Here is a 27,474-nt window from a genome sequence, read left to right on the forward strand (position 1 = left end):
GTCATTCTGAGTAACACAGTGGGTCCTTGATAAAAGCCAGGGACATCAAAAAACGGGAAAGCTGGCAGACAGAACGCACATCTAACCAATATTATTAATGCCACGTTCTCCGCTTATTTGAGAGAAGATGGCAGTTTTTATACACATCTACATAGTTTACAATTTACAAAGGCACTCTGATTGGCAAGCTAACGTTGTTTATCTTTGTCTTAAGGTGGCTGAAAACTTACACTATAAACCTCTACTACTTCACACCCAGACAGCCCAGTGCTCCCCATCACACCTTAATACAATTTCTAACTGCGCCAGAAACTCTTAATTTCTAACTGTGTCAGAGGCTGGAAGGCCTCACAAGGCCCAAATCTGAGGCCCAGACTGGAGTAGCTAAAATCTCATTCCAAACATAAATCATGACCTCTGTCTCAGAAATGCTTCAACACTTGATCCCCTGTTAAACAGAAATGGCTCTGGAGGGAGTTATCTCTGAGCCATGTGGGGAGACATTGATGGGCCCATTCACAGGAGATAAGGAAAACAGTCCAGAGGCAGCTGCTACACAGATGGCAATAGAAAACATCTGGACTCTCAATCTCAGACAAGAAACGAACTGTAGGTTTACTGATAAATGAAATTGGATATTGAAAGATTAAATAAACGATGGGGAAAAAACATAGATTCCATGAAAATTAAAATCTAAAAGTGAGTGTCATACATTAGAGGGGAATCTTTGGTATCAGACATATCAGGAAGTCTGTACCACTTAAGTACCTCATCCAGTGTGGAAAGACAGAAGGGAAATTAGGATAAAAAGGAGACTGTGTCCTCCAAAAATTGGAAAGACCTCAAGAGAATGCCCCATGGCCTCTCCCTTTATTTGAATAAAATAAAAGGACTCCTCTGTCTCTGTTTAGGACATAAACCTGTGGCAGCAGCTCTCTGGCCACAGAGAGAAACAACTTTCCCAGGCATTGTCCTGGGGGCAGGCTGTGAGAAGATCATAGAAAAGAATGAGAAACAATTCTTATCTTCACTTGCTGCACCTGCTGTTGTGAACATGTGGAATGTGTTATGGAGATTTGTTTGCCAAAGGGTGTTTTTTTAATTAGCGAATGGTGGTGGTGTTTGGATTAGTGGACCAATTAGGTCCAGGTGTATTATAACTGTATAAAAGCAATGGGTTTCTTAATAATTATATATAATATAATGAAGAGGTTGATCAGCCTTCTGTGAATCATGGGGTCAATGCTAATTATTACCCAGCTGGGGGCCTGTGACAATGACATAAACCTCTGGTGTTTGTGGATTAATTTTCCTGACAAGTTCTTCCCAAACTGTTCCAATGGGGATCACTCTTCCACACAGCACAGTCCTTCAAGGACAGCCTGCTCCAGCTCGGGTCCCCCCAGGATCACACGTCCAACCAGGAAACCTCCTCTGGGGTGGGCTCCTCTCTCCACAGGTCTGCAGGTCCCTGCCAGCAATCTGTTCCAGCACAGGCCTTGCACGGGCTCACAGCCTCCTCTCAGGCATCTTCCTGCTGGGGCATGTGCTCCTGAAGGGCTGCAGGGCAATCTCAGCATCCCCGTGCCCTCCCTGTGCTCAGGGCTCAGCTGCCTCCCCAGGGCTGCCCCAGGGCTGCAGGGCAATCTCAGCATCCCCGTGCCTGGAGCACCTCCTGCCCCTCCTGCACGGACCTGGCTGTCTGCAGGGCTGCTCCTCTCACACATCCTCGCTCCTTTCTGGACACAATTCCTTTGCTGCACTTGCTTTTCCCTTCTTCAGTGAGTTTACATATTCACAGCAATAACAGAGGCATCAGCACATCCCTGACGGGCCCAGCCCAGGCCAGTGGGCCTCTCCTGGAGCCGGCTGGCATTTGCTCTGTGGGCATGGGGGAGCTTCCAACAGCTTCTTACAGAAACCATTACTTCACCTACCAAAACCTGGCCATGCAAACCCAACAGACTTTCTTATCTATTTTCCACCTCCTCACTACACTAAGAATTTAATTCTAGTGACGATAATCATCAAGTGGTGACGGAAGAGGGAAATTTTATGTACGTCTGCAGGCACTGAAGTTCACACTACAGACTAAATGAAAAAATGCCTCAAACCTACTCATCAAAGAGTCTAACTGCTGGCACATTTGTACATGTGCATCTATTCAATAAAACTCATAATTAGTTGTAATGATTAGGCTGAATACTAATTTCGCACCAAGATCCTCCTGCTTTTGGACCCAATTCCAATTGAAAAATATTACAATAAGCATTACATTTTTGGTAAAGACACATGCCTAATCCACAACCCACTGGAGCCACTGGTGGCACTGAATTTTAATGTTAAGAGGGAGCATACTACATTCTTTATAATGATTTACATTGACAGTTCACCCTTACTGCTTATGTCACAGCCCTCAGGTATCCATCTGACACTACAGACTGCCTTTCTCAGGTTCAACACCTACACAAACAGAGAGATGGCCTCCCAACACATCTGCATAGGTAAGATGGGAAAAACGAGAGAAAAATTTCCTTTTCTGATTGTCCAAGATTGGAGCACCAAGATGTTTCTTATTACCATCTGAGTAGGAGCTGCCTCTGGGCAGTTTTCCTTATCTCCTGTTAATGGCCCATCAATGTCTTGCCACATGGCTCAGAGACACTCTCCAGGAGCCAGTTCTGTTCAACAGGTGATCAAGGACACACCTCGTGACTCAGAATAACATCAGCCAATTGTGAGATGCTCCGGCCAGGGGGGAGGAGCTAGGCATTCCCACCTGGATAAAACCGGGACTTTCTAGACAGAGAGGCAGCCTTTCCACAGGTTTCCAAGAAGACACAGCAACCACATCTGCAATTCCAAGAGGACTGCAGCCACTCCAATTTGGACTGCACCAGCATGCTGGCCAGAGGGGTGTTAGGTTGTATTCTGACTTTGTCAGTGGTTTTCCTTTTGTAGTATTGCACGTATTTTTGGGTTTTTTCTCTTTTCCCAATAAATTGTATTTCTGACTTAGAGTCTCTCAATGGTTTTGCTTTCAAATCAGAACATTGATACAAAATAAAGAGGAAAGCTGGCAGTCCTCACCCAGAGCTCTGCAGAAGGTTCTGTGGGGAGCACACCTGACGTTATTGAAGCTGTGTGTTCAGCCCAGAGCCCTGGAAAGATGGGATTGGCCTGGCTGCCTCAGCCTGTTTGGCGCTGGCTCTTGCACCGTTCTGGCCGTGCTGGTACAGCACTCACTGCTTGCCCAGCTTCCCTGCCATGTGTAGTACATGTTCCTGACCCATAAATCCTGTGAGACTATTGCTGATGGAATAGGGAGGAGTCACACTTTGAAAGAACCCTCTCCAGTTCCCTTGTGTTTGAACAGAGGTAATTCAACAAATCTATCCACAAATGCTGGAAGATATCCTCCAGTTCTGCCCATGGAGATACAAATGGCCCTGAGCAGCCCAAGGGCTTTGTCAGGAAGGCCACTCCTTTCCAGGCTTTCCCAAGAAGCCCCGGGTCAGTTTTTCTTCTCTGTGCTCCCCTCTGGCTCCATTCCTACGCTGCCTCCAGATCATGAACGTGGCAGGGACAGCCAAGCAAACCACTGTGCATGTGTGCCATTGGATCTTTCCTCCAGTTCCCACAAAGGCCATGCCAAACACTCCTGTCTGGCTTCCAGGTCTGCAATTTCCTTCTCCGAGTGCAGCTGGTGCTGCCAAAGGATCACCTCCTGCTCCTTCATAATCTGGACAATTCCTTTATCATCCTCAGGAGAAATCCCATTCTTTCCAGAGGGCTGGTTGATGCTGACAATGTCCATCAACACCAGGTACCTACGGAAAATCCCTTCAGCCATGGCTGATCCTTCCCTGAAAGAGAAAGGAGGACAGAGCCAAGATCCAGACTATATTGCCTCGGGAGGAGAGAGGAAAGAGGCTCGCCCCTGGCAGGAAGGCTCTGGCCAGCCCTGCAGAAAGGCTGGAGGCCAGAGGTGCTCCTCAGGGCTCGCCTGCTGCCGCCAGTTCCAGTCCAGCTGCCCAAAGAGGCTCCATGAGCACGTGGTGAGGAGGAAGAGGAGGAAGGTGTGAGACACAGGGACATGAATCTGAGCAGCCAGGTTTGAGGAGAGAGAAGCTCAGCATTGCAGATGGCAGAAGAAACCAAGCCCAGTCCCCCAAGCAGGAGGAGGAGAGGAAGGGCCCCCCAAGCTGGCTGCAGGCAGACAATGGAGACCTTTCCCAGATGTTCCCAAATGGGCTGGGGGGAGGGAATACACAGCCCTGTTTTCCAGCTGCTCCCACCACTTCTGACCCTGCTACTGTCGTGAGACAAAGCCCGATGAAATCCTGCCCAGCATGGGCATCTGAGCCCTTGAAGGACTTAGTGTCAGGTCAAGGCTTGCTTTCCCTCCCAAAGCCTTCCCTTGGCAGACTTGGGCAGGGGATTCATCTTCCCTCCCTCCTCCTTCCCACAGACCTGCTCGGAACCACTCTGTGGGCACTTTCCATTCTCTGTGTCTGTTCTCAAGTGCATTGCCAACCTGGGTCAGTCCTGGCTCTGTCCTGAGCTCCCAGGAGCTCCCAGGCTGAGATGGCAACGCTCAGCCACACCAGGGCCCTGCCCCTGCCAGCAGCACCCCCACAAGCAGCAGCAGCAGCAGCAGCAGCAGCAGCAGCAGCAGCAGCAGCAGCAGCAGCAGCAGAAGCAGCAGCAGCAGCTGCAGTCGCCTCTCAGCTGTTGGTGCCCCTGCACTGCAGCCCCTCCCGCTGGCACCAACGTTCAATTGTGGCCTTGGAGACAGTCCTGAATCCATCCATGGGGTCACAGAGCCATGGAATCCCAGAGTTCCAGGTTCCTGTAATCCTAGAGTCATTGAATCCTGAGAACCTCACTCAGAGGAGGAGGAGGAGGAGGAGGATGAGGAGGTGGAGGATGAGGAGGAGGACGAGGAGGAGGAGGACAAGGACGAGGACGAGGACGAGGAGGAGGAGGAGGAAGAGGAGGAGGAAGAGGATGAGAATGAGGATGATGAGGAGGACGATGAGGAGGAGGAGGAGAAGGATAAGGATGTGGAAGATAAGGAGGAGGAGGAGGAGGAGGACGAGGATGAGGATGAGGATGAGGATGAGGAAAAGGATGAGGATGAGGAGGACAAGCAGGACGAGGAGGAATAGGAGGAGGAAGAGGATGAGAATGAGGATGTGGAGGAGGACAAGGAGGAGGAGGAGGAGAAGTATAAGGATGTGGAAGATAAGGAGGAGGAGGAGGAGGAGGACGAGGATGAGGATGAGGATGAGGAAAAGGATGAGGATGAGGAGGACAAGCAGGACGAGGAGGAATAGGAGGAGGAAGAGGATGAGAATGAGGATGTGGAGGAGGACGAGGAGGAGGAGGAGGATAAGGATGAGCAGGACAAGGAGGAGGAGGGGGAGTAGGAGGACAAGTAAATGGAGGAGGAGGACAAGGAGGAGCAAGAGGATAAGGAGGAAGAAGAAGACCAGTAGCAGGAGGAAGAGGAGGAGGAAGAGAAGGAGGACGAGGAGGAGGAGGCGGAGAATGGGTTGTTAAAAGAGCAGTTAAATAATGAGTGCTGGGAACCTGTCCCCATGGAGAACCCATCTCCCAGATGTGCTCCATGCCCTTAACAATGGCCCCTGGGGAAATGGAAACCCCCTGGCTGTGCACGGCTGCTCCCAGTGTGCAAATACAGCCCTGGGCAGTGAGACTGGGACTGCCTGGGAAATTGTTCTGGGTGTGATGGCCCTGGCAGGGCCAGCCCAGAGGCTGCAGGGCTGGACCTTCATGCACTGGAATTAGTTAGGATAAATCAGAAGCAAAGGAGAGTTAACAATAGAGGAAGAGGAATCCAGATTCCTCCAGGACACTTTGGTTTGGTAACTGCTCACTGGAGCTTGGCCTTGCAAAGTGCTCATGTCATGGGAGGAGGAACTGATGCAGATTATCAAGGGGAAAATGAAGTAATTTGGTTAAAGAATAGTGAACAACATTGCATTATTCAAACCCATGTCAGGGTAGCACAAGTATTGACACTGTCAGTGTTTAAAACAATTGGGGAAAAAAGGAGATCCACCTCAAATCACTGCTGTTGGTAGAGATAAAGGGTTTGGATCCAGCAGTGCTAATATTGGAGCCAGAGTGTGGGTCCAGAGGCCAAAAGGCCTCCCGAGGCAGCTGAAGGAACAGCTCCTGGGAAGGACAGCACTGTTTGAATCCTGAAACCTGGGCAGGAACGATGGGAATGTGTCCCTGCAGCCAAGTGCTCTGTGTGAGAACAGGTAGATATTACAGGGGATTGTTTTACACATCCTGCCAGACCAAATCTCCCTGTTTGCCCCAGTGAAAACTCGTGACCTGGACTCCATTTAGGATGGAGCCAGGGCCAGGCTCTTGTACTGCCCAAGGTGTATCCCTTGAAGGTCTTTTAATGAATACCTGCTTTATTCCTTTAACACTGCCTAGCTCTGTTCTAGGCAGCCTCTCAAGGCATCACCACCAAACCAAGGGAACATGGACCAGGTCTGGCTGGCTCGGCCTCCTGGAGACCACCTGACCACCTTGGCATGTCGGGCTGCTTCTCACCTGCCCTGAGGCACTGGGGCTCTGGACTCTCCTTCCTATGGGAGAGAACTCTCCTTCTCCTCCATGGGCCATGGCCAAAATTGGGATTCCTCCTCCAAAACTCTGTACATCCAAGGATTGCTCCCAAGTGAAAGCTGCCAGGACAGACAGGTCTGGCTGCCCTTGGCCTCCTGGGAGCTGCCTCTCATCTGCTTTTGAAACACTGGGGCTTGGTGATTTCCCTCCAGTGGAAATAACTGTCCTTTATCTCAAGATGACTGTTGTCAAAATTGAGATTCCTCCTCCCAAATTCCATCTATCCAAGGATTCCTCCATGACAAATGATGCCAGAAAGAACAGGTCTGTTTGGCTGAGCCTCCCAGGAGCCACCCCTTTCTTCTTCTGCCTTTGAAACACTCGGGCTCTGTGCTTTCCTTCCTATGGAAAAAACTGTCCTCCAGGTGTCCATATCTGAAACTGGGATCCCACCTCTAAAATTCCCTATATCCAAGGGTTGCTCCCAGCCAAAATCTGCCCGTACCATCAAGTCTGGATGGCTTTGGTCTCTGGTGGCTGCCCCTGCCACACTGGGGCTTGGTTCTTTCCTTCCCATGGAGATCACTGTGACATTGTGGGCACCTCATGGAACCAAGGGGATCATTGTGGCACCACTGGAGCCCATGGAACCAAGGGGACATGGTGACACCACGGGGCTTCATGGGCCCAGAGACCATTATGACTCTGTGGGGCAGATGGAACCATGGAGACCATTCTGACCCTTCAGGGCCTGGGGTCACCAAAGGGGCATTGTGACACCTCAGGGCCTCCTGGAAGCCAGGGACCATTGGGACACTGTGGGGCCACATGGAACCAAGGGAACATGGAACAGGTCTGGCTGGCTTGGCCTTCCAGTGGCCATCTGACAGGTCTGGCTGATGCTGGGATGTCAAGGGCTGCCCCTCATCAACTCCTGGTGCAATGGGGCTCCTTTGTTTCCTTTGTATGGAAAAGAACCATCCGTCTTTTCAGATGCCCATTGCCAAAACTGACACTCTGCCTAAAATCTTTCCTATATTCAAGGGTATCTCTAAGAACAAAATCTGGCATCTCTGGCTGGCCTTTGCCGCTTGTGGTCACTTCTCATTTGCCCCAAAAGCAGTGGGGCTCTGTTCCTTCATTCCTATAGAAAAGAACTGGTCTTCATGTCCAGGGACCATGGCCAAAACAAGAATTGGCTACCGAGCCCGGCTGGGCTCACGGAACCATCTGCAGCCCCAGGCAGATATTGACTCTGCCAGTGCTGCCATCCTCCCTCCAGTGAGAGAAAAGGACACAGGGCAGGCACACAGAGGAGCAACATGAACACACCGAGGTCAGTGAAGAGGAAGTTGAGTCCCAGATGGGAGGGATGAGGAGATGCCTTGATCTTGGGGCAGAAATCCTCTGCTAAAGCTATGGAGAAGGATATCATGGATACATCAGACTCTCTTTTTCCCTATAATGCATTGAAAAGTATGGGGAGATGACTTGTTTCAGCAAAGGCCTCCATGCTAAAGTAAGCAAATGTTGAAGTAGCTGTGATCCCATGAGAAGTTTGAACAGAGAAGGAGAGCAGAGTGATGAGACCCTGTGTCCTCAGGGAGAGAAGATCTCTGTTCCCAGAGATGATGATTTCAGAAATAGATGAAGAGAACCTTTGCTCTTAAACAGCTCATGTTTATACTAATACCCCATAAGCTGACATGGCCCATAAACACAACTGTGGGAAAAGCTGTGAAAAAATGGGAGGGACTTCATGACTGCAGATTTTTCCAGTCAGCTGTTATTCACGGAAATGAAAAGCCATGAGATAACAGTTTTCTTGTGGAGAAGTCTTCATAACATTAACAAGAGGTACTTCTCTCCCTAAGTGAAGTGAAGAAAGACTATTTTAGAGGTGGTAAACTGACTGAAAATTTTGGGTTTTGTCTCTTTACATTGTCAAGTTGTATGGAGAGAGGAAGTGTTCTGAAAGTTTTGTTCTAATTCTTATTACTCTTTCTTTAGTTATTGTAAATACAATTTATTTATACCCTTTTAATATTTTTTGACTACTTTGCCTTTCTCCTAATCCTATGTCACAGCAGGAAATAGTAAGTATATTCTAGTGAGTGCACTGGTAATTAGCCACCAAACTATTGAAGCATTGGCCGAGAAATCTCAAAATGATGACCCAAAATCACTACAGAAACTTAATGACAAGCTGCACGAGAGCAGAGAGAAATTGAGGCAGACCCGTGGTTTGTCAGGACATACTTGATCCTAATGAGCCCCGTGGTGCATTTGGAGCTGAGCCCTGGAACCTCAGGGCCTGAGAGGAGATTGCAAAAACTTTTCCCAGAGTCAAAGTCAGAAGAAAACCCCAAAGTGGTTGGGGTCTAAAGCATTAATGGGAACCACAAAGGTTCATCTATACCACATTCTCTTCATGGAGTCCTTGGAGGAGAGAACTGGAGGCCAGGATGGCACAAAAACCTCTCAGAGACTCAAAATGGCACAAAGAACTGTCAATGTGGAAAGGAAAATCCAAAGTACCTTACAAAAGCTAAGAATCTCAAAGTATTAATGAGCCCCACTGAGTGCCTGTTCAAAGCTCTCAAGGGACTCATTAAAGCAGATAATTGGGGCCATGATTGCACAAACCTCTCACAGAGTCTGTATAAAAAGGCAAACACCAAGTACCTTAATAAAACTGAAGTACCTTGAAGCATTAATGGGCCCCACTGAGTGTTGTTCCTGACAAAGCCTCTCCAGGGACTAATTACAGCAGATAATTGGAGGCCATGATTGCATAAACCTCTCAGAGACTCCAAGGCAAAAGCAAAAGCCAAAGTCCTTTGAAAAACCTGCAGTCATGAAGGAGCCCCCAGGGCCATTCCTGACCAAGGCTCCCCAGGGACTCCTTCCAGCAGATCCTTGAGGCCACTGGGATGTGGGCAAGGGGGGGATGCTGAGGGCAGGAGCAGGGGCTGACAGTGCCCAGCCTGGCTGGGGCTGTGCCAGGAGGCCCCAGGGCCTCAGGACAAGGTGTCTCCTCACAGCCCTTGGTGGCACAGACCCTGCTGTGCCCCAGGGCACCAAGACTTGTCTTCTCTTTGTCCCCACCTGGCATCAGTGCCTCCAGTTCTCTGCTCTGCCTGGGGCCTGGGGACACTTTCTCAGTCGTGTCCCTCAGTGGGACCCATTAAAAGTCCCAGAAAATTTGGAGCTGGATTGCGACTTGGAGTTCTGCAGAGGTTTCTGCAGCTCCCTCTCAGGGCCTGATGTTCAGGCCCTGAGCACAAAGCCCCAGAGGGTCATTAAAGTCCTTGTGCTGTGTCTGTGCTGCTGAGCTGGGCCGGGCTCCTGGCACAGAGGGTGATCCTGGTAACCAAGCAGAGCTTCAAAAGCACATTTCTCTTGCTGAGCAGCTCTTCTCCCAGCCCAGCAGGGCTGGGGCACTGCCTGCAGCCAGCCCGGGCACAGCACAGAGGCACAGAGAGCTTCAATCAGTCAGGGCTGGGAAGGGGCTGAGAAGTGCCTGGGGCAGAATCACTGCCAGCCCTTGGCACAGGAACCTCTGGCTGCAGGACAATGCAGCTGCAGCTCCTGGAGAGATCTCCTAAAGCTGGAACATCCCAATGCCCACAGACCCTGTGAGTGCATTCTCTGCTCATCTCCTGTGCAGAGCAGCCAGGGGTGCCCAGGGCTGTCCTGCAGAGCAGGGTCCTGCAGCCCAGGGCGCTGTGCTGGGCCAGGGACTCTGCTGCCTGCCAGGGACAGCTCTCAGCCGGCCCTGGAGCTGCTCCCAGCGCTGGCCAGGAGCTGTGGGGGGAAGGAGCCACCCTGAGCAGGGCAGGTGCTGCTGCTGAGAGGGGCTGGCTGGGGCAGGGCTGCTCCCAGCTCCAGACCAGCCTGGGCACAGCTCCGGAGGACACTTCCCAAAGAAGGTAAGCCTGGGATTGCTGTAAAGATCAGGAGCTTTCCTGAGAGTGTTTTCAATTTCCTGCTTGGAGCAGGATGGGACAGTTGGTTCGGTGACAAAAAGATTTTTGCTTTTCATATATTTTTCACATATTTTTAGTTCTGGAACTTACTATGAAATTGTTATAAAACTATAGTTCTTACCTAACTCTATTAAACTCTTAATTAACTCTAACAACTATTATAGAGATAATATAATAATAATCCTTAAATAACTGTAGTACGTTTCCTTACCTTTCTCCCAGATTTAAGAACAATAAGCTGATTTTCTAAATACATTTTTAAAATACTAGATTGTCTTACTATCAGGAAGTGGACGTACAAGAAAAGCATTTTGGTTTTAGAATGTGAGCAGTGATAACAAAAAGCTGGGCAAAGAAGCCTTGGACCTACTCCAATGGGTTGAGCCAGGGGTGTGTAACTGGGGCAACTGAATCTCTTCTTGGATGGTCCTATTAAATATCCTAATTAATCAACCATAATAAATTGTTTAAATAAGAGTTTGAATGTTCCTCATCCCCGCTGGGACACCTGGAAGCTTTCAATAAAGGTCTGGTTTTTACTTTACTGCTCTAACACTATTACAAAGATCCTTTTTTTCTGTTTTGATTATAGACAACAGGGGGATGAGAGAAGCAAAACAGGAATTGTAATCCCAGAATCACAGAACATTCTGGGTTGAAGGGATCATCAAAGGAATGTTTGAACATTTACAGAGACTCCAGAACTGTGACTTTGGGTGGTCAGTGTCTCTGCTGGGAGCCTCCCAAAGGGCCTTCAGCCACTCCTCAGCCCTGGGCAGCAGCAGCATCACCTCTGCAGGTGGGGTAACAAGCCCATCCAGCCCGTCACCTTCTCTCAGCCACAAGGAATCCTTTGCCTCTCACATCTCTCAGTGCCAAACTCTGAGTGCAGCAGGAATATTGGGGATTTCTGACCTCAGAGAGCCAGCAATGTTGTGTGGGTAGGAAAAACATTCCCTACATATTTTCCCTGCTGTCCATGTCCTCCAGACATGGTAGTGCAGATGGTACCAAACCCTTCTGCAGTATGAGCAATTCCCCTGACAACTCCTGAATATCCAGCCTTGTCCCTCTGCCACATGGCCACAAACCCACGGCAGTAGGGCAGGGATGGCTCCTTGAGTGCCCCCACACACAGCCCTGCCTGCTCCTGGCACACTCAGCCAGCACAACTGGAGCTCAGGCAGGGACCTGGGTGAAGGTTTTCCCAGAGCAGGAACAAGGGTGGGTGAGTCCCAGCAGGACAGCCTGCAGGGAATGGCCCAGGTTTGGCTCCAAGCAGCCTCTCCTGACTTGTCCCTGTCCTTTCTCCATGAACAGGTGCCCATGTGCAGCCAGAGCAAATGTCCAACAGCAGCTCCATCAGCCACTTCCTCCTGCTGGCACTGGCAGACACGCGGCAGCTGCAGCTCCTGCACTTCTGCCTCTCCCTGGGCATCTCCCTGGCTGCCCTCCTGGGCAACGGCCTCATCATCAGCGCCGTAGCCTGCGGCCACCACTTGCACATGCCCATGTTCTTCTTCCTGCTCAACCTGGCCCTCAGCGACCTGGGCTCCATCTGCACCACTGTCCCCAAAGCCATGCACAATTCCCTCTGGGACACCAGGAACATCTCCTACACAGGATGTGCTGCACAGGTCTTGTTCTTCATGTTCTTCATCTCAGCAGAGTATTTCCTCCTGACCATCATGTGCTATGACCGCTACATGTCCATCTGCAAACCCCTGCACTATGGGACCCTCCTGGGCAGCAGAGCTTGTGCCCACATGGCAGCAGCTGCCTGGGCCAGTGCCTTTCTCAATGCTCTGCTGCACACAGCCAATACATTTTCCCTGCCCCTGTGCCATGGCAATGACCTGGGCCAGTTCTTCTGTGAAATACCCCAGATCCTCAAGCTCTCCTGCTCTAAATACTACCTCAGGGAACTTGGGCTTCTTGCTGTTACTATGTCTTTTGGATTTGGTTGTTTTGTATTCATTGTTTTCTCCTATGTGCAGATCTTCAGGGCTGTGCTGAGGATCCCCTCTGAGCAGGGACGGCACAAAGCCTTTTCCACCTGCCTCCCTCACCTGGCTGTGGTCTCCTTGTTCCTCAGCACTGCAGCGTTTGGCAATCTCAAGCCCCCCTCGATGTCCTCCCCATCCCTGGATCTGGCCCTGTCAGTTCTTTACTCAGTGATGCCTCCAGCCCTGAACCCCCTCATCTACAGCCTGAGGAACCAGGAGCTCAAGGCTGCACTATGGAGACTGATGAGAGGAAGGTTTCAGGAACATTAAACTGCTGGCCAATTTCTGCAAATAACCTGTAATAAAAGTAATCTGTGATGCTTCTTATTGGTTTCATTTTGGAGGTTCTTTTTCTTTGTTTTATTTCTTAATCTTGTCCACAAAGGAAAGCCATTCCATGTGCCATTTCTCATTTTGCTTCTTTCCACCTTCCTTGTGCCCACAGACTGTGTCAATGAGGGGCTGCGCTCTCAGTGGCTTTAAAGGAACTAAAGGATCTCTCAGCAGAGTTTTCTGCAGAGATGTGCTTTTGTTGACTTCTCTGGAGCTGCAGCAGCATTGCCTGTGTGCAGAGCTGGGGCAGATCAGTGCTGGCACAGCAGCTCTGCTTCTGCTGGCCACACCATTCCTGATCCAGGCCAGGAGCCATTGGCCTTCTTGGTCACCTGGGAACACTGCTGGCTCATGTCCAGCCTGCTGTCCATCAGTCCCTGCAGGTCCCTTTCTGCCTGGCTGCTGTCCAGCCACTCTGTCCCCAGCCTGTAGCACTGCAGGGGTTGTTGTGGCCAAAGTGCAGGACCCGGCACTTGGACTTGTTAAACCTCACCTTGTTGGATTTGGGCCCTGGATCCAGCCTGGCCAGGGCCCTGTGCAGAGCCCTCCTACCCTCCAGCAGACCAACACTCCCAGACAACTTGGTGTCCCCAGGGTTCTATGAGGCCCCAGAGTGTCCCAATGGTCTCCATGATTCCATGAGGCCTCCCAGTGTCACAATGTCCCTTTGATTCCATGGGACCTCTTGGTGTCACAAGGTCTCTTGGATCCTTGGGCCCTGCAGTGTCACAATGTCACCGTGGTCCCCCAAGGCCCTGCAGTGTCACAGTGGATCCTTGGTTCCATGATGTCTGGCAGGTCAGCAATGCTCTCCTTGCTCCCAGAGTGTCACAAAGGCCTCTTGGTCCCAAGGGACACTGTCAGTCTGTGGTGGTGGCGGGCACAACTTTCCCTGGGAGTGTTTTGTGCTCACGGGTAGGAGCCACGGGAGCCCAGCACACACACAAACACACACACACACACACGGAGCTGCTCAGCAGTGAGGACACGGGAGGGTCCAGGCATGGAGCTCCAGCGAGGGTTTATCTGGCGGTCAAGGGGTCTGGGGGTTAAAGACAAAAGAGGGTTTAGGGTATAAATACAGGAACAGAGGGGGTTGAGGAGAGCATCAGGGATGTCAGGGTTTAGGGGTGGTACACAGGAAAAGGGACTAATAGGGAATGCCAGGGTGGATAGGCGGGGACATAAAGCAATGAGAAGACAGGGAAGGGAGAACTTGCTAGAACATGAACATATGAGGGTAAAAAGGTTAGGAAAGGCCAACAGGCCAATTTGGAGGACAGATCTGGGACAAATTAACACAGTGCTGCAGAGTACCATGGGGGAAGCTTCTGTCCTCACCCTGAGCTGTGAGGAATGCCCAGAGCCTAAGGTGCATCTCTCCAGGGCATTGCTGTTGTCCTCTCCCCAGTAAGCTCACAGGCCTCCACACACACACACTGGAGATGTCTGGGGCCATTCATCATTTCTCTGCTCTCAGCACCGAGGCAATGGACTCTGGCACAGCACTGAGCTCATGCCTGTGGCAACCACCCCTGGCCATGGGGCTCCATGGAACTGCTTTCAGGAAACCCCCCAAGAGTTTGGAAGTGCCCCAAAACTGCTTCAGGAATGTGAGATACCCCAGCATCTTTTCATGAATGTAGACTATTCAAAAACTCACTCAGTAACGGGTTCCCCCTATCTTAATCATCCCCAAACTTTGGCTGTCTATTCCAGACCCCACCTCACCTCCCCAATGCCAACCCCAACTCACCCCAGCCATCCTGGACATCAAGACCTCTTCCCAGGCTGTACTTCCCCCATTTCACACCTCCCAAACCCCATCCCACCCATCCCGCCCCACCCAATGCCCATCCTGATTTGCATCCCACTTTGCCCAATCTCCTTGCAACCTAATTTCACCCTGAGATGCAGTGGAAGCAAGTAGTTTTGGGGTGGGATTCAGTAGTTTTTAGTGGCACTGAGTGGTTTTGAGCTGACAGATCTGTCCCTCTCACCTTTGGAGTGCCAAGAAATAAAGACAACTAAACCAAATACGCTCAACACCCCCATTTCCTCACAGATATCTCCTGGAATCGAAGATTCCCCAAAACACAAGTAAAATGTGAGGCTTTAGATGCCTTTGATGAATTTGTTGATTTTTACCACAATTTTCTGTGTTTTGAATGGAGGAAGAGAAAAGATAACTGGAGCAAAAATAAAAGGAACACCAGCCAATTCCCTCTGTGTATCACAGGGAATGTGGTCACCAGGGCTCTGACCAGGGCGGGTCCTCTGATGGGGATGGAGCTGGAGCAGCACACGAAGCTCTTCCTGTAGGCGGGGTTCTCGCAGGGCTTCCTTTACTGGTGCCTCCGCTGGTGCTGGGTAAAGAACGAGCAGTCTGAGAAGCTCTTCCCACACAGGAGACACTCGTAGGGCCTCTCCCCAGTGTGGATGGGCCAGTGGGTTACAAGGGCAGAGCTGCAGCTGAAGCCCTTCCCACACTCCCTACACTGTGAGGCCTGTGAGACCAAGGGACCATTGTGACACTGTGAGGTCTCATGGAATCCTGGAGAGCACTGTGACATTGCTGGGCCTCATGGAACCAAGGAGACTGTAGTGACACTGTGTGACTCCAGGGAATGTCGGGATCATTGTGACACTGAGAAGCCCCATCAAACCAAGGGTCCATTGTGACACCACGGGGCTTCATGGAACCATGGAGACCATTATGACTCTTTGGGGTGTCATGGGACCAAGGGACCATTGTGACACGGTGAGACCCCAGGGAGCCAAAGGTCCATTGTGACATTGGAAGGCCTCATGGAGTCATGGAGACACCATGAAGAGACTTCACAGCCTCATGGAACCAAGGGGCCATTGTGAAACTGTGGGGCACTTTGGAACCAAGGAGACCATTGTGACACTGAGGGGACTCATGGGATCATGGAGACCATTGGGACACTATGAGGCCCCATGGAATAAGCAAAGCATTGTGACACTGTGATGTGGCTGCAACTCTCTGGCCACAGAGCTGCAGGCACAACTTTCACAGGCATCATCCTGGGGAAGGCTGTGAGAAGCTCACAGAAAAGATTGAGAAACCATTCTTACCTTCACTTGCTGCACCTGCTGTTGCGAACATGTGGAATGTGTTATGGAGATTTGTTACCAAAAGGTGATGTCTTAAATGGCCAGTGGTGCTGTTGTTTGCATTCAAGGACCAAACTGGTCTGAGTGCATTGGACTGTCTGTAAGCACAATGAGTTTGTCTGAGTAAGTATAGTATAGTATAGTATAGTATAGTATAGTATAGAATAATATAATAAAGCAATTGATCAGCCTTCTGGAATGATAGAGTCAATGCTAATTATCACCACGATGGGGATATTATGCTACAATACTGTGAGGCCTCACGGCACCAGTGAGACCATTGTGACTATGGGGGGTCCCCACAGAACCAAGAGGGTCATTGGGACACTGTGGGGCCTCGTGAAACCAAGAGGCCTTTGTGGCACTGCAGGGCTGCAGGGAACCAAAGGTCCATTGTGACACTGCAGGGCCTTGTGTCATCAGTGTTCCATTGTGACCCTGTGGAGCCAAAGGAGACCATTGTGACATCGCAAACCCCCAGGGTCCAAAGGTCCATTGTGACATTGCGGCCTCATGGAACAGAAGAGTCACATGTCATTATGGGGCCTGAGAAACCACGGAGACACCTGGGACACTGCGGGGCCCCAGGGAACCAAGGGAACATGGAACAGGTTTGGCTGGTTTGGCCTCCAGGGGCTGCCTGACAGCTTGGCACCTGGAGGGTCTCTTCCCATCTGCTATTGAAGCACTGGGTCTCGGGGCTTTCCTTCCTATGGAAAAGAACTCTCCTTCTCCTCTAGGCACACATGGCCAGAATTGGGATTTCACCTCCATTTCCTTATATCCAGGGATTGTTCCCATGGACATATTGCCAGGACAAATCTGGCAGGAAGTTGTTTGGAAAGGGTCACTGCTTATCTGCCTCCAAAACACGGGGAAAGGCTCCACAATTTCCTTCCTTTGGGAAAGAACTGTCCTGCTTCTCCAGGTGCCATGGCCTAAATTGGGATTGTCTCCAAAGACTGCCCCTGGACAAAATCTGCCATTCCTGACAAGTCTGCCTGGCCTTGACCTAGTGAGGCTCTCACCTGCCTTCCAAACACTGGGGCTCTGTGCTTTCCTTCCTATGGAAAAGAACTGTCCTTCTCCTGCAGGTGCCAATGGCCATATTGGGTCTCACCTCCAATGTTGACTATTGTGACAGACTGGAGGAGATTGCTGGCTGGAAACATTTCATGTGTGGGGGAGGAAGGGGCAGGTCCAGCCCTGCCCTGACCTGGAACCCCAGCACTGCCCTGCCCTGGAACCCCAATCCCCCCAGAGCCTCTATCCCAGCCCAGCAGTGTCTGCCAGTCCCTGGCACAGCACAGGCAATGCTCCACAGCCACCTCTGGAGCCCCAGCCCAGCTCCTGAGTGACCAAATGACCCCAAGTCCCACCTGGGGGAAGGTCCCAGGAAGACCAAGGGGTATTTAAGGCTGACCACAAGGCAAGCACACATCTTGACCCTACCTCCTCTTGGAATTTCCAGCTGAACATTGCTGGAATCCAGGAGTTGGTAGCTGAGTGTGTGCTTCTCTGTATCTTATTGTTCTCTCTTTTTGTATCTACCTCTTCTATTTTTGTACTCTTGCAAATATTGATTAACTTAAAATTGAACAGGCTTAGAGTTTGTGAAGTTGAATGGGCCAAGTCAATACTTTGAGAAGTTTTTTTTGTTGATTGAATGCCATATTAAAACGTTTGCCAAAGTGTCACTGATTTTCTAAATTTCCCAGTAAAGGCTGTTTTGTTGCTTAGAGCTCCTGAGAAACTCTTGATAGTATTGCCCCAGTGCATCCAACTCAGAGGATACAAATTATTGTCACTCCATTTAAATGTCTCCTTGAGAGAGTTTTTTTAGTGGATGGGGGTCAGGGCTTGTGTGTCCTGCTTGGCACAGCCCAGGCAGGGCTTTCACAGCCCCATCCCACACTCCATTTCCCACCTGGAGCTGCTGGTGCCTCTGAGTTCTGCTGCCCCAGCCCCAGGGACGCTCTCCTTGTCTGCCCATTCCCCCAGGGTCTCTGGGCAGGGATGGCCTCAGTGGGGGCTGCTGACATCCTCAGACACTTGGAGGCTGCTGCTGAATTTTCCTGCTCCAGAGGCTTCTTCAGCCCTCAGCTCTTCAGTTCCGGAATTCAGTGCCCCAGGGATCATTAACATTCAGAACACCTTAACAAGCCAAGCCTCTGGGAATTATTTAAGTTTTCAGATCCTTTCTGGTTGATTACACAGATTTCAGGACCCTATTCAAACTGAATACACCGTATTTACAAAGACCATGAGAAAAGATTTCTTAGGTCCTGTTTAGTTTTATTATTTTTTTTACTGTTAAGAAATTTATGTGTGCAATCTCCAATTGACATTGAATCCAAGTACCTCCTCATGCAGTTTGAATAGATATGAAAATCAAGAGCCTTTATGGCTGACAATCCATCAGACTCTGTCCCTACCCCCACCCCACCATTTCCCCCATCCAAGCCCTGGCACTCAGAGCAGCCTTGTGCAAATCTGAGCTCCCTCCAGCCCAGGCTGCACCTGCAGGTTTCAGCTCCTTGGCTCCAACTCCCACCTGCTTTCTTTGGAGAAGGAGCTGCCCAGACACAGAGGGATGTTCACTTCTTGCCAGCCAACAAAGCCAAGGGAAGGCACAGCTCCATCAAATGCAAAAGTCATTCCTCTGCTGGATATTAAATCCACTGTGCACAGCAGACAGTCTCAGAGCAATGGAAAACACTTTCTGTGCCCAGCACAGATCCCAAAGTCCCCCCAAACCCTCCCTGCCCCAATTCTGCCCAGATTTGCTCTTCGCACACATAAGTCACAGGCTGAAGTCAGGAGCTCCCTCCATGCCCAGAGGGAGGGAAAGAGGGAAAGTGGATGAAGAGCTCTCCTGTGCAGAGCCAAGGTCCAAGTGCAACCCCTGCAGTGGGAACCACAACTCATCAAAGAGGAGAGCTGGAAACACCTGAAGGAAGAGGGAGAGGAAATAATAGATTTAATATTGGTGACACTAGTCAACAGGAAGATTAATATTTCTTCTCCTGCCACATGCAGGAAATTACTGTCTCTGGTGGGAAAAAATTGCTATTTCTTAAAATTACTCAAATGACCCAGATAATAAAGATGTCCTTGAATATTATGAAACTAACAGGTATTAAAACCTGCGCCCCTTTCCATGCAGACATCAGCTGTGTGCCCATGAACAGACAGTGCCACTTGTGCCCTGAGGTGCCGAGCTGGGATTGGATCTCTCCGAGAGGAGCTGAGGGAGAGCAGAGCACCTTGCAAGCTGCAGGTCCCTGCAAGCCCCGCAGGGCTCCTGTGCCATCAACATCTGCTCTGCTCCAGTCTGGAACAGGGCCCAGCACGGTGCCGGGACCATCAGAGAGCTGAGGTGTGTGCTGGAATTCCATGCCCTCCCCATGGCACAGCAGCCCTGCATTTCCCTGCTCCAGCCTTGGTCTCCAGCACAGCCATGGAGGCTCTTTGGGCTCCTGAGTGTTCCTGCAGCCCCCAAGGGCAGCTGAGCTCTGCCTTGGGCACAGGCAGCCCTGGCCAGCGCAGGCCATGCTCAGCAATTCCTTGTCTGTGCCCGGCCTTGCTGCCAGCCCCGGCAGCGGCTGCGTGGCCCCTCTGTGGCCCTGTGCTGGCCCAGCCATGGTGCCACAGCCCCTGTGCAGCCCAGCCCAGGACAGGAGCATTGGGGCTGGGAACGGCCCCTGTGCCGTGGGGCCCTGGGCAGCCTTGGGGCTCTGTGCCCCATGGCCTCCCTGCTGGGCAGCCTCTGCCAGCTCCTGCAGAGCCCGTGGCACCTGTGGGGCTGCACAGACAGCCCTGCCCGGGCTCTGCCGGCCTCGGGGCCAGCAGAGAGGCGGCCAGGGCTGGCCATGGCCGGGAACAGGCCCTGAGCCCCGCAGGAGGATGGAGCTGGGCCACAGCCAAACTCAGCCCAGGGCAGAGCTGGGCTCAGCGGCCAGGGCTGCCCAGGGCTGGCACAGACAGAGGCTGGCGCTGACAAATATCCTGGGCCCCTCCCTGCTCTGTCCATGGCCCAAGGGCACAGAGCAGCCTCCTCTCTCGGGCTCTTGCCTGTTTTCAATGCCTGCCCAGGCGCTGGCCCTGCCCCACAAGGCCTGGGCTGAGTCCTGCCCCTGCCCGCCCAGCCAGGCTGAGATGGACACTGATGGTTCCTGTGCCAGGCTCTCCCAGCCCAGCCCAGCTCCCCGCCAGCTCTGCCAGCTGCCCTGAGCTCTGGGCAGCACCAAGGGCCTCTCCCCAGCACAGCCCAGCCGGCTCTGGCCCCACAGCTCTGCTCAGCCCAGGCTGCTCTGGGCACTGCCCCACGGCCTCAGCCCCTGCCAAGGGCACAGCAGCAGCTGCAGCTCAGCCAGGACTCAGCCCCACCATGGGGGAAGGGGCTTGGCCAAGGCCAAAGGAGCTCCCTGGCTGCCCTGCTCCCCTCTGCCTGAGGTGCTGAGAGCTCTGCAGCCCCTCCTGCCATCCCATCTGCCCAGGCCAGCACAAGAGCCCCGGCCCTGGGGCCCTCCAGAGCTGCTCCTGCTCCAGGCCCAGGGCCCATCCTAAAGCTGGGGCAAGGAGAGGGACCCTGCGGGACATGAACAGAATTGGACTTCTTGGGAGAAACTGTGAGGGGGAGCTGGGACGGAGTGACCAACCCAGTGACCTCACACAGCCCTCCTGGTATGTCACACAGCCCTTGTGTGACATCACACAGACTGTCTGTGATGTCACAGCCCATTTTCTTACGTACACAAAGGCCTCTGATGTCATAGTCTGCCCTATGATATACAACCTCTGCCCTATGATATCACAGCCAGCTCTGTGATGTCACAGAGATAGTCTATAATGCTGTAGCTGCTCAATGGCCTCACATAATCCACTCTGTGATGTCACTCTGTGAACTCATGTTACCAGATGATAAATTGTCTCCACCAGGTGAGCTGACACCTGGTGCTTGTTCTCCAAAACCCCAGGCCTATGGAAACCACACAATGCCCATTGTGGGACAAGGGGAACTGGAAGTTCACCAGCCTCAGTGTCCTGCCAGCTCAGCCAGGCCCACGGGAACATTGGGGTCCAGGACCACCAGGGATAACCAGAGAGACCCCCAGGACAGAAGAACACATGGGTAAAGGGGAGGGGAAATATGTTAATGATTCTGGGGCAATGATTATCAGATGTGTGTTTAGTCCAGCACAATCAATGAATATGTGTGAAAAATACAGAAAATGAACAGAAACTTTCCTGCACTCAGTATGCTCGGCTTTGGGAGGAGCTATCCCCCGTGCATCCAGCTGAATAAAGAATGCTGCTTCTTAATGCTGCACTGGTGTTAAGGAGTTTTCTGTTTTACCAAATGTTTGGTAACACTCCACTCCCAAGGAAAGCTCTGTCTCCTGCTGTTCACAAACAGAGAAGGGCTGGTGGCAGATGTGGGGGTCGGAGGCTGCCTGGGGCACAGGGACCATGAAATAATCAAGTTTTCAATGATCTGTGACAGAAGGAGGGGCAGCAACAAAACTTCCACACTGGAATTAGGAAGGGCAGACTTTGGCCTATTTAGGATGCTGATTTGAGGAGTACAAAATCAGGGACTGATTTTTTTATGGGTAACAGCCCTTAAAAACAAAGGGGTCCAGGGAGGATGAACACATTTCAAGAAAGTAATCATAAGGGGGAAGGAGTGGCCTGTCCTAGTGTGTCAAAAAATGAGGTGGTGAGGAAAATGACTGTTCTGACTGTCCGTGGAGGTTTTGTGGGATCTCAAGGGAAAAAAAGGACTGACAACTCAGGAAGTGTTTAAAGATGTCAACAGGTTATAAAGAAAGAAAAGTTGAGAGGTGAAAACTCAATTAGTGTTTAAACTGGCAACTTCTCTGAAAAATAACATAAAATGTTTCTATAAATAAATTGTTAGCAAAATGTGGGATAAGGAGAACCTCTACTTTATATTGGATACAGTGGGGAATATAGTAACTATAAAGATGAGGAAAAGGCTGAGCTAGTTAACATCTACTTTGTCTCAGTTTTCAATATTAAGACAGATTGTCCTCAGCACAAAAGTTCTCCTGAGCTGGTAGATGGGCACAGGGAACAGAATAGGCCCCTGTAATCCAGGAGGAAGAAGCTGCTGACCTGCTGAACCACTCCGATGCTCACAGGTGGATGGGATGGGATGGGATCCATCCCAGGGGATGAGGGAGCTGGTGGATGAGCTCCCCAAGCTGCTCCCCATCATTTGCCATCAGTCCTGGCTCACCAGGGAGGTCCCAGAGCACTGGAGTTGCCAGTGTGAGCCCATCCCCAAGAAGGGCTGGAAGGAGGATCTGGGAAGCTCCAGGCCTGTCAGCCTGACCTCGGTGCCCGGCAAGGTTATGGAACAGATCACCCTGAGAGCCACCACAGGGCAGCCACAGGATGGCCGAGGGGTCAGAGCCAGCCAGTGTGGATTTAAGAGGGGCAGATCCTGCCTGAGCAACCTGATCTCCTTTTATAACCAGGTGACCCACCTGTGGATGTGGGAAAGGCTGTGGATGTGTCCATCTGGACTTCAGCAAAGCCTTGGACACTGTCTCTGACAGCATTCCCTGGAAAATCTGCAGCCCACGGCTTGTGCAGGTTCCCTCCTGGCTGGGAGATGGAAGAGCTGGCTGGAGGCTGGGCCCAGAGAGGGGTGGGGATGGTGCTGCACCCAGCTGGTGTCCAGTCCCTGGTGCTGTCCCCCAGGGATCTGTGTTGGGCCCAGTCCTGTTTGACATCTTCACCGATGATCTGGGTGAGGGGATCGAGCCCACCATCCCCAGATTTGCAGGTGACACCGAGCTGGGTGTGAGTGTGGATCTGCTGGAGGGCAGGACAAGAAGACACAGCCTTCAGCTGCACCAGGGGAGGTTTAGGCTGGACAAGAGGAAGAAGTTCTTCAATGAAAGGGTGAGTGGGCATTGGAATGGGCAGGCCAGGGGGGAGGTGGCAGAGTCACTGTCCCTCTCCAGTGGCACTCAGTGGCATGGTCTGGGTGACAAGGCAGTATTGGGGCATTGGTTGGATTTGATGATCCCAAATGTCTTTTCCAGCCTATTTGATTCTGTCATTCTGTGATGATTGGGACACTCTGGGACCATTGTGACACTGCAGGGCCTCGTGGAACTAAGAGGACCATGGTGACACTGTGCAGCCCCATAGAACCAGGGCTCCATTGTGGTGCTCTGGGGCCAAATGGAACCAGAGAGTCCCTGTGACACTGGGTCCTGGTGGAACCACAGAGGCCATGGTGACACTGCGGGGCCTCGTGTGACCGAGGGGTTTCACCACTGTGACACTGCCAAACCAAGGAGAGCATTGGGAGAGTCCAGGGCCCAGTGGAACCAAGGGGCCCTTCTGACACTGCGGGGCCTCATGGAACCCAGGGGACATTGTGACACTGCAGGACCTTGTGTAACCAAGGGGCCACTGTGACACTCTGGGGCCTCAGGGAATCTGGAAGGCTGTTGTGATACTGTGTGGGCTTGTGGAAACAAGGAGTCCATTGTGACACTGAGGGGACTTGTGGAAGCACAGAGAGCATGGTGACAGTGTGGGACCTCATGTGACCATGGGGCCTTTGTGACACCCTGGGGCCCCATTGAACCAATGAGACCAGTGTGACAGTGCAGGGCCTGGTTTAACCAAAGCAACATTGTGACACTGAGGGGATCCATGGAACTGAGGGCAACTTTGCAGAAGTTCAGCAAGTGGGATGTGAGTGTTGACCTGCAGGAGCAAAGGAGGGCTCTGCAAAGGGCCCTGGACAGGCTGGATCCAGGGCCCAAATCCAACAAGGTGAGGTTTAACAAGTCCAAGTGCTGGGTCCTGCAATTTTGTCACATCAACCCCTGCAGCGCTACAGGCTGGGGACAGAGTGGCTGGACAGCAGCCAGGCAGAAAGGGACCTGCAGGGACTGATGGACAGCAGGCTGGACATGAACCAGCTGTGTGCCCAGGTGGCCAAGAAGGCCAATGGCTCCTGGCCTGGATCAGGAGTGGTGTGGCCAGCAGGAGCAGAGCTTCTTGGCCAGCAATGATCTGTTCCCAGTTCTGCACACAGACATTGCTGCTGCAGCTTCAGAGAAGGCAACAAAAGGGCATCTCTGCAGAAAACGTTGCTTGAGGTACCTTTAGTTTCTTTAAAGCCACCAAGAGTGCAGCCCCTCATTGACACAGTCTGTGGCCACAGGGAAGGTGGAGAGAAACAAAATCAGAACTGGCAAAAGGAATGGGTTTTCTTTGTGGACAAGATTAAAAAAATAAAACAAAGAAAAAGAACCTCCAAAATGAAACCACCAAGAAATATCAAAGATGAGTTTTATTAAAAGTGATATGCAGAAACTGGCTGGCAGTTTAATGTTTCTGAAAACATCCAGTCATCAGTGTCCACACTGCAACCTTGAGCTCCTGGTTCCTCAGGCTGTAGATGAGGGGGTTCAGGGCTGGAGGCACCACCGAGTACAGAACTGACACTGTCAGATCTAGGGATGGGGAGGACATGGAGGGGGGCTTCAGGTGAGCAAACATGACAGTGCTGACAAAGAGAGAGACCACAGCCAGGTGAGGGAGGCAGGTGGAAAAGGCTTTGTGCCGTCCCTGCTCAGAAGGGATCCTCAGCACAGCCCTGAAGATCTGCACATAGGAGAAAACAATGAATACAAAACAACCAAATCCAAAAGACATAGTAACAGCAATGAGCCCAAGTTCTCTGAGATAGGATTTGAAGCAGGAGAGCTTGAGGATCTGTGGGATTTCACAGAAGAACTGGCCCAGGGCATTGCCATGGCACAGGGGCAGGGAAAATGTACTGGCCGTGTGCATGAGAGCATTGAGAAAGCCACTGGCCCAGGCAGCTGCTGCCATGTGGGCACAAGCTCTGCTGCCCAGGAGGGTCCCGTAGTGCAGGGGTTTGCAGATGGACACGCAGCGGTCATAGCACATGATGGTCAGGAGGGAAAGCTCTGTTCCAAGGAAGAACAGAAGGAAAAAGAGCTGAGCAGCACATCCTGTGTAGGAGATGTTCCTGGTGTCCCAGAGGGAATTGTGCATGGCTTTGGGGACAGTGGTGCAGATGGAGCCCAGGTCGCTGAGGGCCAGGTTGAGCAGGAAGAAGAACATGGGCGTGTGCAGGTGGTGGCCGCAGGCTACGGCGCTGATGATGAGGCCGTTGCCCAGGAGGGCAGCCAGGGAGATGCCCAGGAAGAGGCAGAAGTGCAGGAGCTGCAGCTGCCGCGTGTCTGCCAGTGCCAGCAGGAGGAAGTGGCTGATAGAGCTGCTGTTTTGCTGTGGCTGCACATAGGCCCCTGTTCATGGAGAAAATTACAGTGAAGAGTTAGAGGTGTTACCTGTAACAAAAATCAAAGACATTTCCCAAACCCCCTCCCCTGGAACACACATAGACAGCATTTTTTGTTCTACACTTCTGGGGTTTTCTTCATAAACACCCTTATATCAGTCCTGCTGTTCCTGGAAATCAGAAACCCTCCACATTTCTGCTGCAGTCAGGGAGAACAGAATAAGTTCTGTGCGGCGAAGTGATGAGAGGAGAGTGAGGGGAGATGCTCTGTCATTCTGACCTCTTTTGAATTTCTCTGGGCTTTAACCTTTCTCTGGGGGAGGATGATCACCTTTCCACATTTTCCCTAAAAATGCCCCAGGTACTGCTGAGAGCAGATGGATCCACCACAGCTCAGCTCCACATTTGTAGGCAAGGACTCACATTGCTCATTTCACCCACCCAGCAGCATTTTCAGTCTCAGAACACCTCTGCCTTTTCCCATCAATCTTATAACTCAGAGATGCTCTAGGACAGGTTTGCATCCTTGATTGAAGCTCCCAGCTTGGACTGAAATCTCAGGGAGACTTCCAAGTGTCCTTCTGATGGCACTGGATGAAGGGAGATGCAGCTCCTTCCCTGGCTGCACTGCCAGCATTGCCCAGAGCCGGGAACTGGGGACAGCTGTGTCACCCTGAGCCAGCTGTGCCCCCTGCCAGAGCCCCCAGTGCCGGGCAGCTGCTCCCAGCCCTGTGCTCTGCAGAGGGAACTGGGCCCGGGGCTGCAGAGCTGCCCCACGGCTCTGCTGCAGCTCTGCCTGCACAGGAGGGGCTGCACGCCTTGGAGCCCCGGCCCTGAGGGCAGAGGCTTGGCTGGGGCACAGGAGGGAGGGGGCTTGTGCAGAGGGAGGGGCTGCACTGGAGGGGATCCTCTGGACATCTCTAAACTCTCCCTGCCTCAGCATTTCTGGGTTTTGTTTTCTCTCCTTCCCTGATCTTCTCTCTGCTTCCTGGAGATTTTCCTCCTGCAGGTGTTTCCCTGTGCCTCATCTCTCCCTGCCAGCACTCCCAAACCCCAAATCTCTGTGCACTCTACTTGGCCTGACAGAACCCTGCCTGTTTGCAGGGCACGGGCTGGGGACAGGTTCTGTTTGCAGCTTGGAGAAAGGACAGCTCAGACTGAGCCTGATGGATCCAGGAAAGGTGTTGCTGCTGCTGTCCACGGGCAGAGAGGATGAAAGTACATTAGGGATCTCCTGTGAACCTACTGATCACTAAAAGCAAAAATTTGGATGCCTCAGGCACTTGCCAAATTTCATTGTTAATAATTCATAATAAATCTTTAATATTTATCCCCCTAACCCAGACATTCTCCAATATTAGGAAACTGAATACGAAGTCATCGGAAATTTCCTCACATTTATCAAAATCCCTTTCTTGGAAATATTATATGTCAGATCAGAAGCCCTCAGCATGTCAGAGCGTCATGATCATTTCACCTGCCCTGCCCCAGAAATACTCAGAGTTGTACTCACAGGGTCTGTGGGCATTGGGATGTTCCAGCTTTAGGAGATCTCTCCAGGAGCTGCAGCTGCATTGTCCTGCAGCCAGAGGTTCCTGTGCCAAGGGCTGGCAGTGATTCTGCCCCGGGCACTTCTCAGCCCCTTCCCAGCCCTGACTGATTGAAGCTCTCTGTGCCTCTGTGCTGTGCCCGGGCTGGCTGCAGGCAGTGCCCCAGCCCTGCTGGGCTGGGAGAAGAGCTGCTCAGCAAGAGAAATGTGCTTTTGAAGCTCTGCTTGGTTACCAGGATCACCCTCTGTGCCAGGAGCCCGGCCCAGCTCAGCAGCACAGACACAGCACAAGGACTTTAATGACCCTCTGGGGCTTTGTGCTCCGGCCCTGAACATCAGGCCCTGAGAGGGAGCTGCAGAAACCTCTCCTGAACTCCAAGTCAGAATCCAACTCCAAAGTTTCTTTGACATTTAATGGGTCCCACTGAGAGACACGACTGAGAAAGTGTCCCCAGGCCCCAGGCAGAGCAGAGAACTGGAGGCACTGATGCCAGGTGGGGACAAAGAGAAGACAAGTCTTGG

At 51.8% G+C, this 27,474-nt stretch overlaps 1 protein-coding gene across 1 annotated transcript; it reads right to left on the reverse strand.

Annotated features, from left to right (window-relative positions):
* Nucleotides 1–24,100: 24,100 nt before the first annotated feature.
* On the reverse strand, nt 24,101–26,053 carry LOC146764189 (olfactory receptor 14C36-like). The gene has a single exon (XM_085565689.1). The coding sequence runs from the start codon at nt 25,223–25,225 to the stop codon at nt 24,461–24,463; it is 765 nt and encodes a 254-aa protein (XP_085421815.1). The 5' UTR covers nt 25,226–26,053; the 3' UTR covers nt 24,101–24,460.
* Nucleotides 26,054–27,474: the final 1,421 nt, after the last annotated feature.

Source organism: Lonchura striata, chromosome 36 (assembly GCF_050655825.1).
Source record: "Lonchura striata isolate lonStrDom1 chromosome 36, ASM5065582v1, whole genome shotgun sequence".
Taxonomy (NCBI): domain Eukaryota; kingdom Metazoa; phylum Chordata; class Aves; order Passeriformes; family Estrildidae; genus Lonchura; species Lonchura striata.

Coding starts and splice junctions, on each gene's coding strand:
- LOC146764189 (XM_085565689.1), bottom strand. CDS start 25,225: ATGTTCTTCTTCCTGCTCAACCTGGCCCTCAGCGACCTGGGCTCCATC.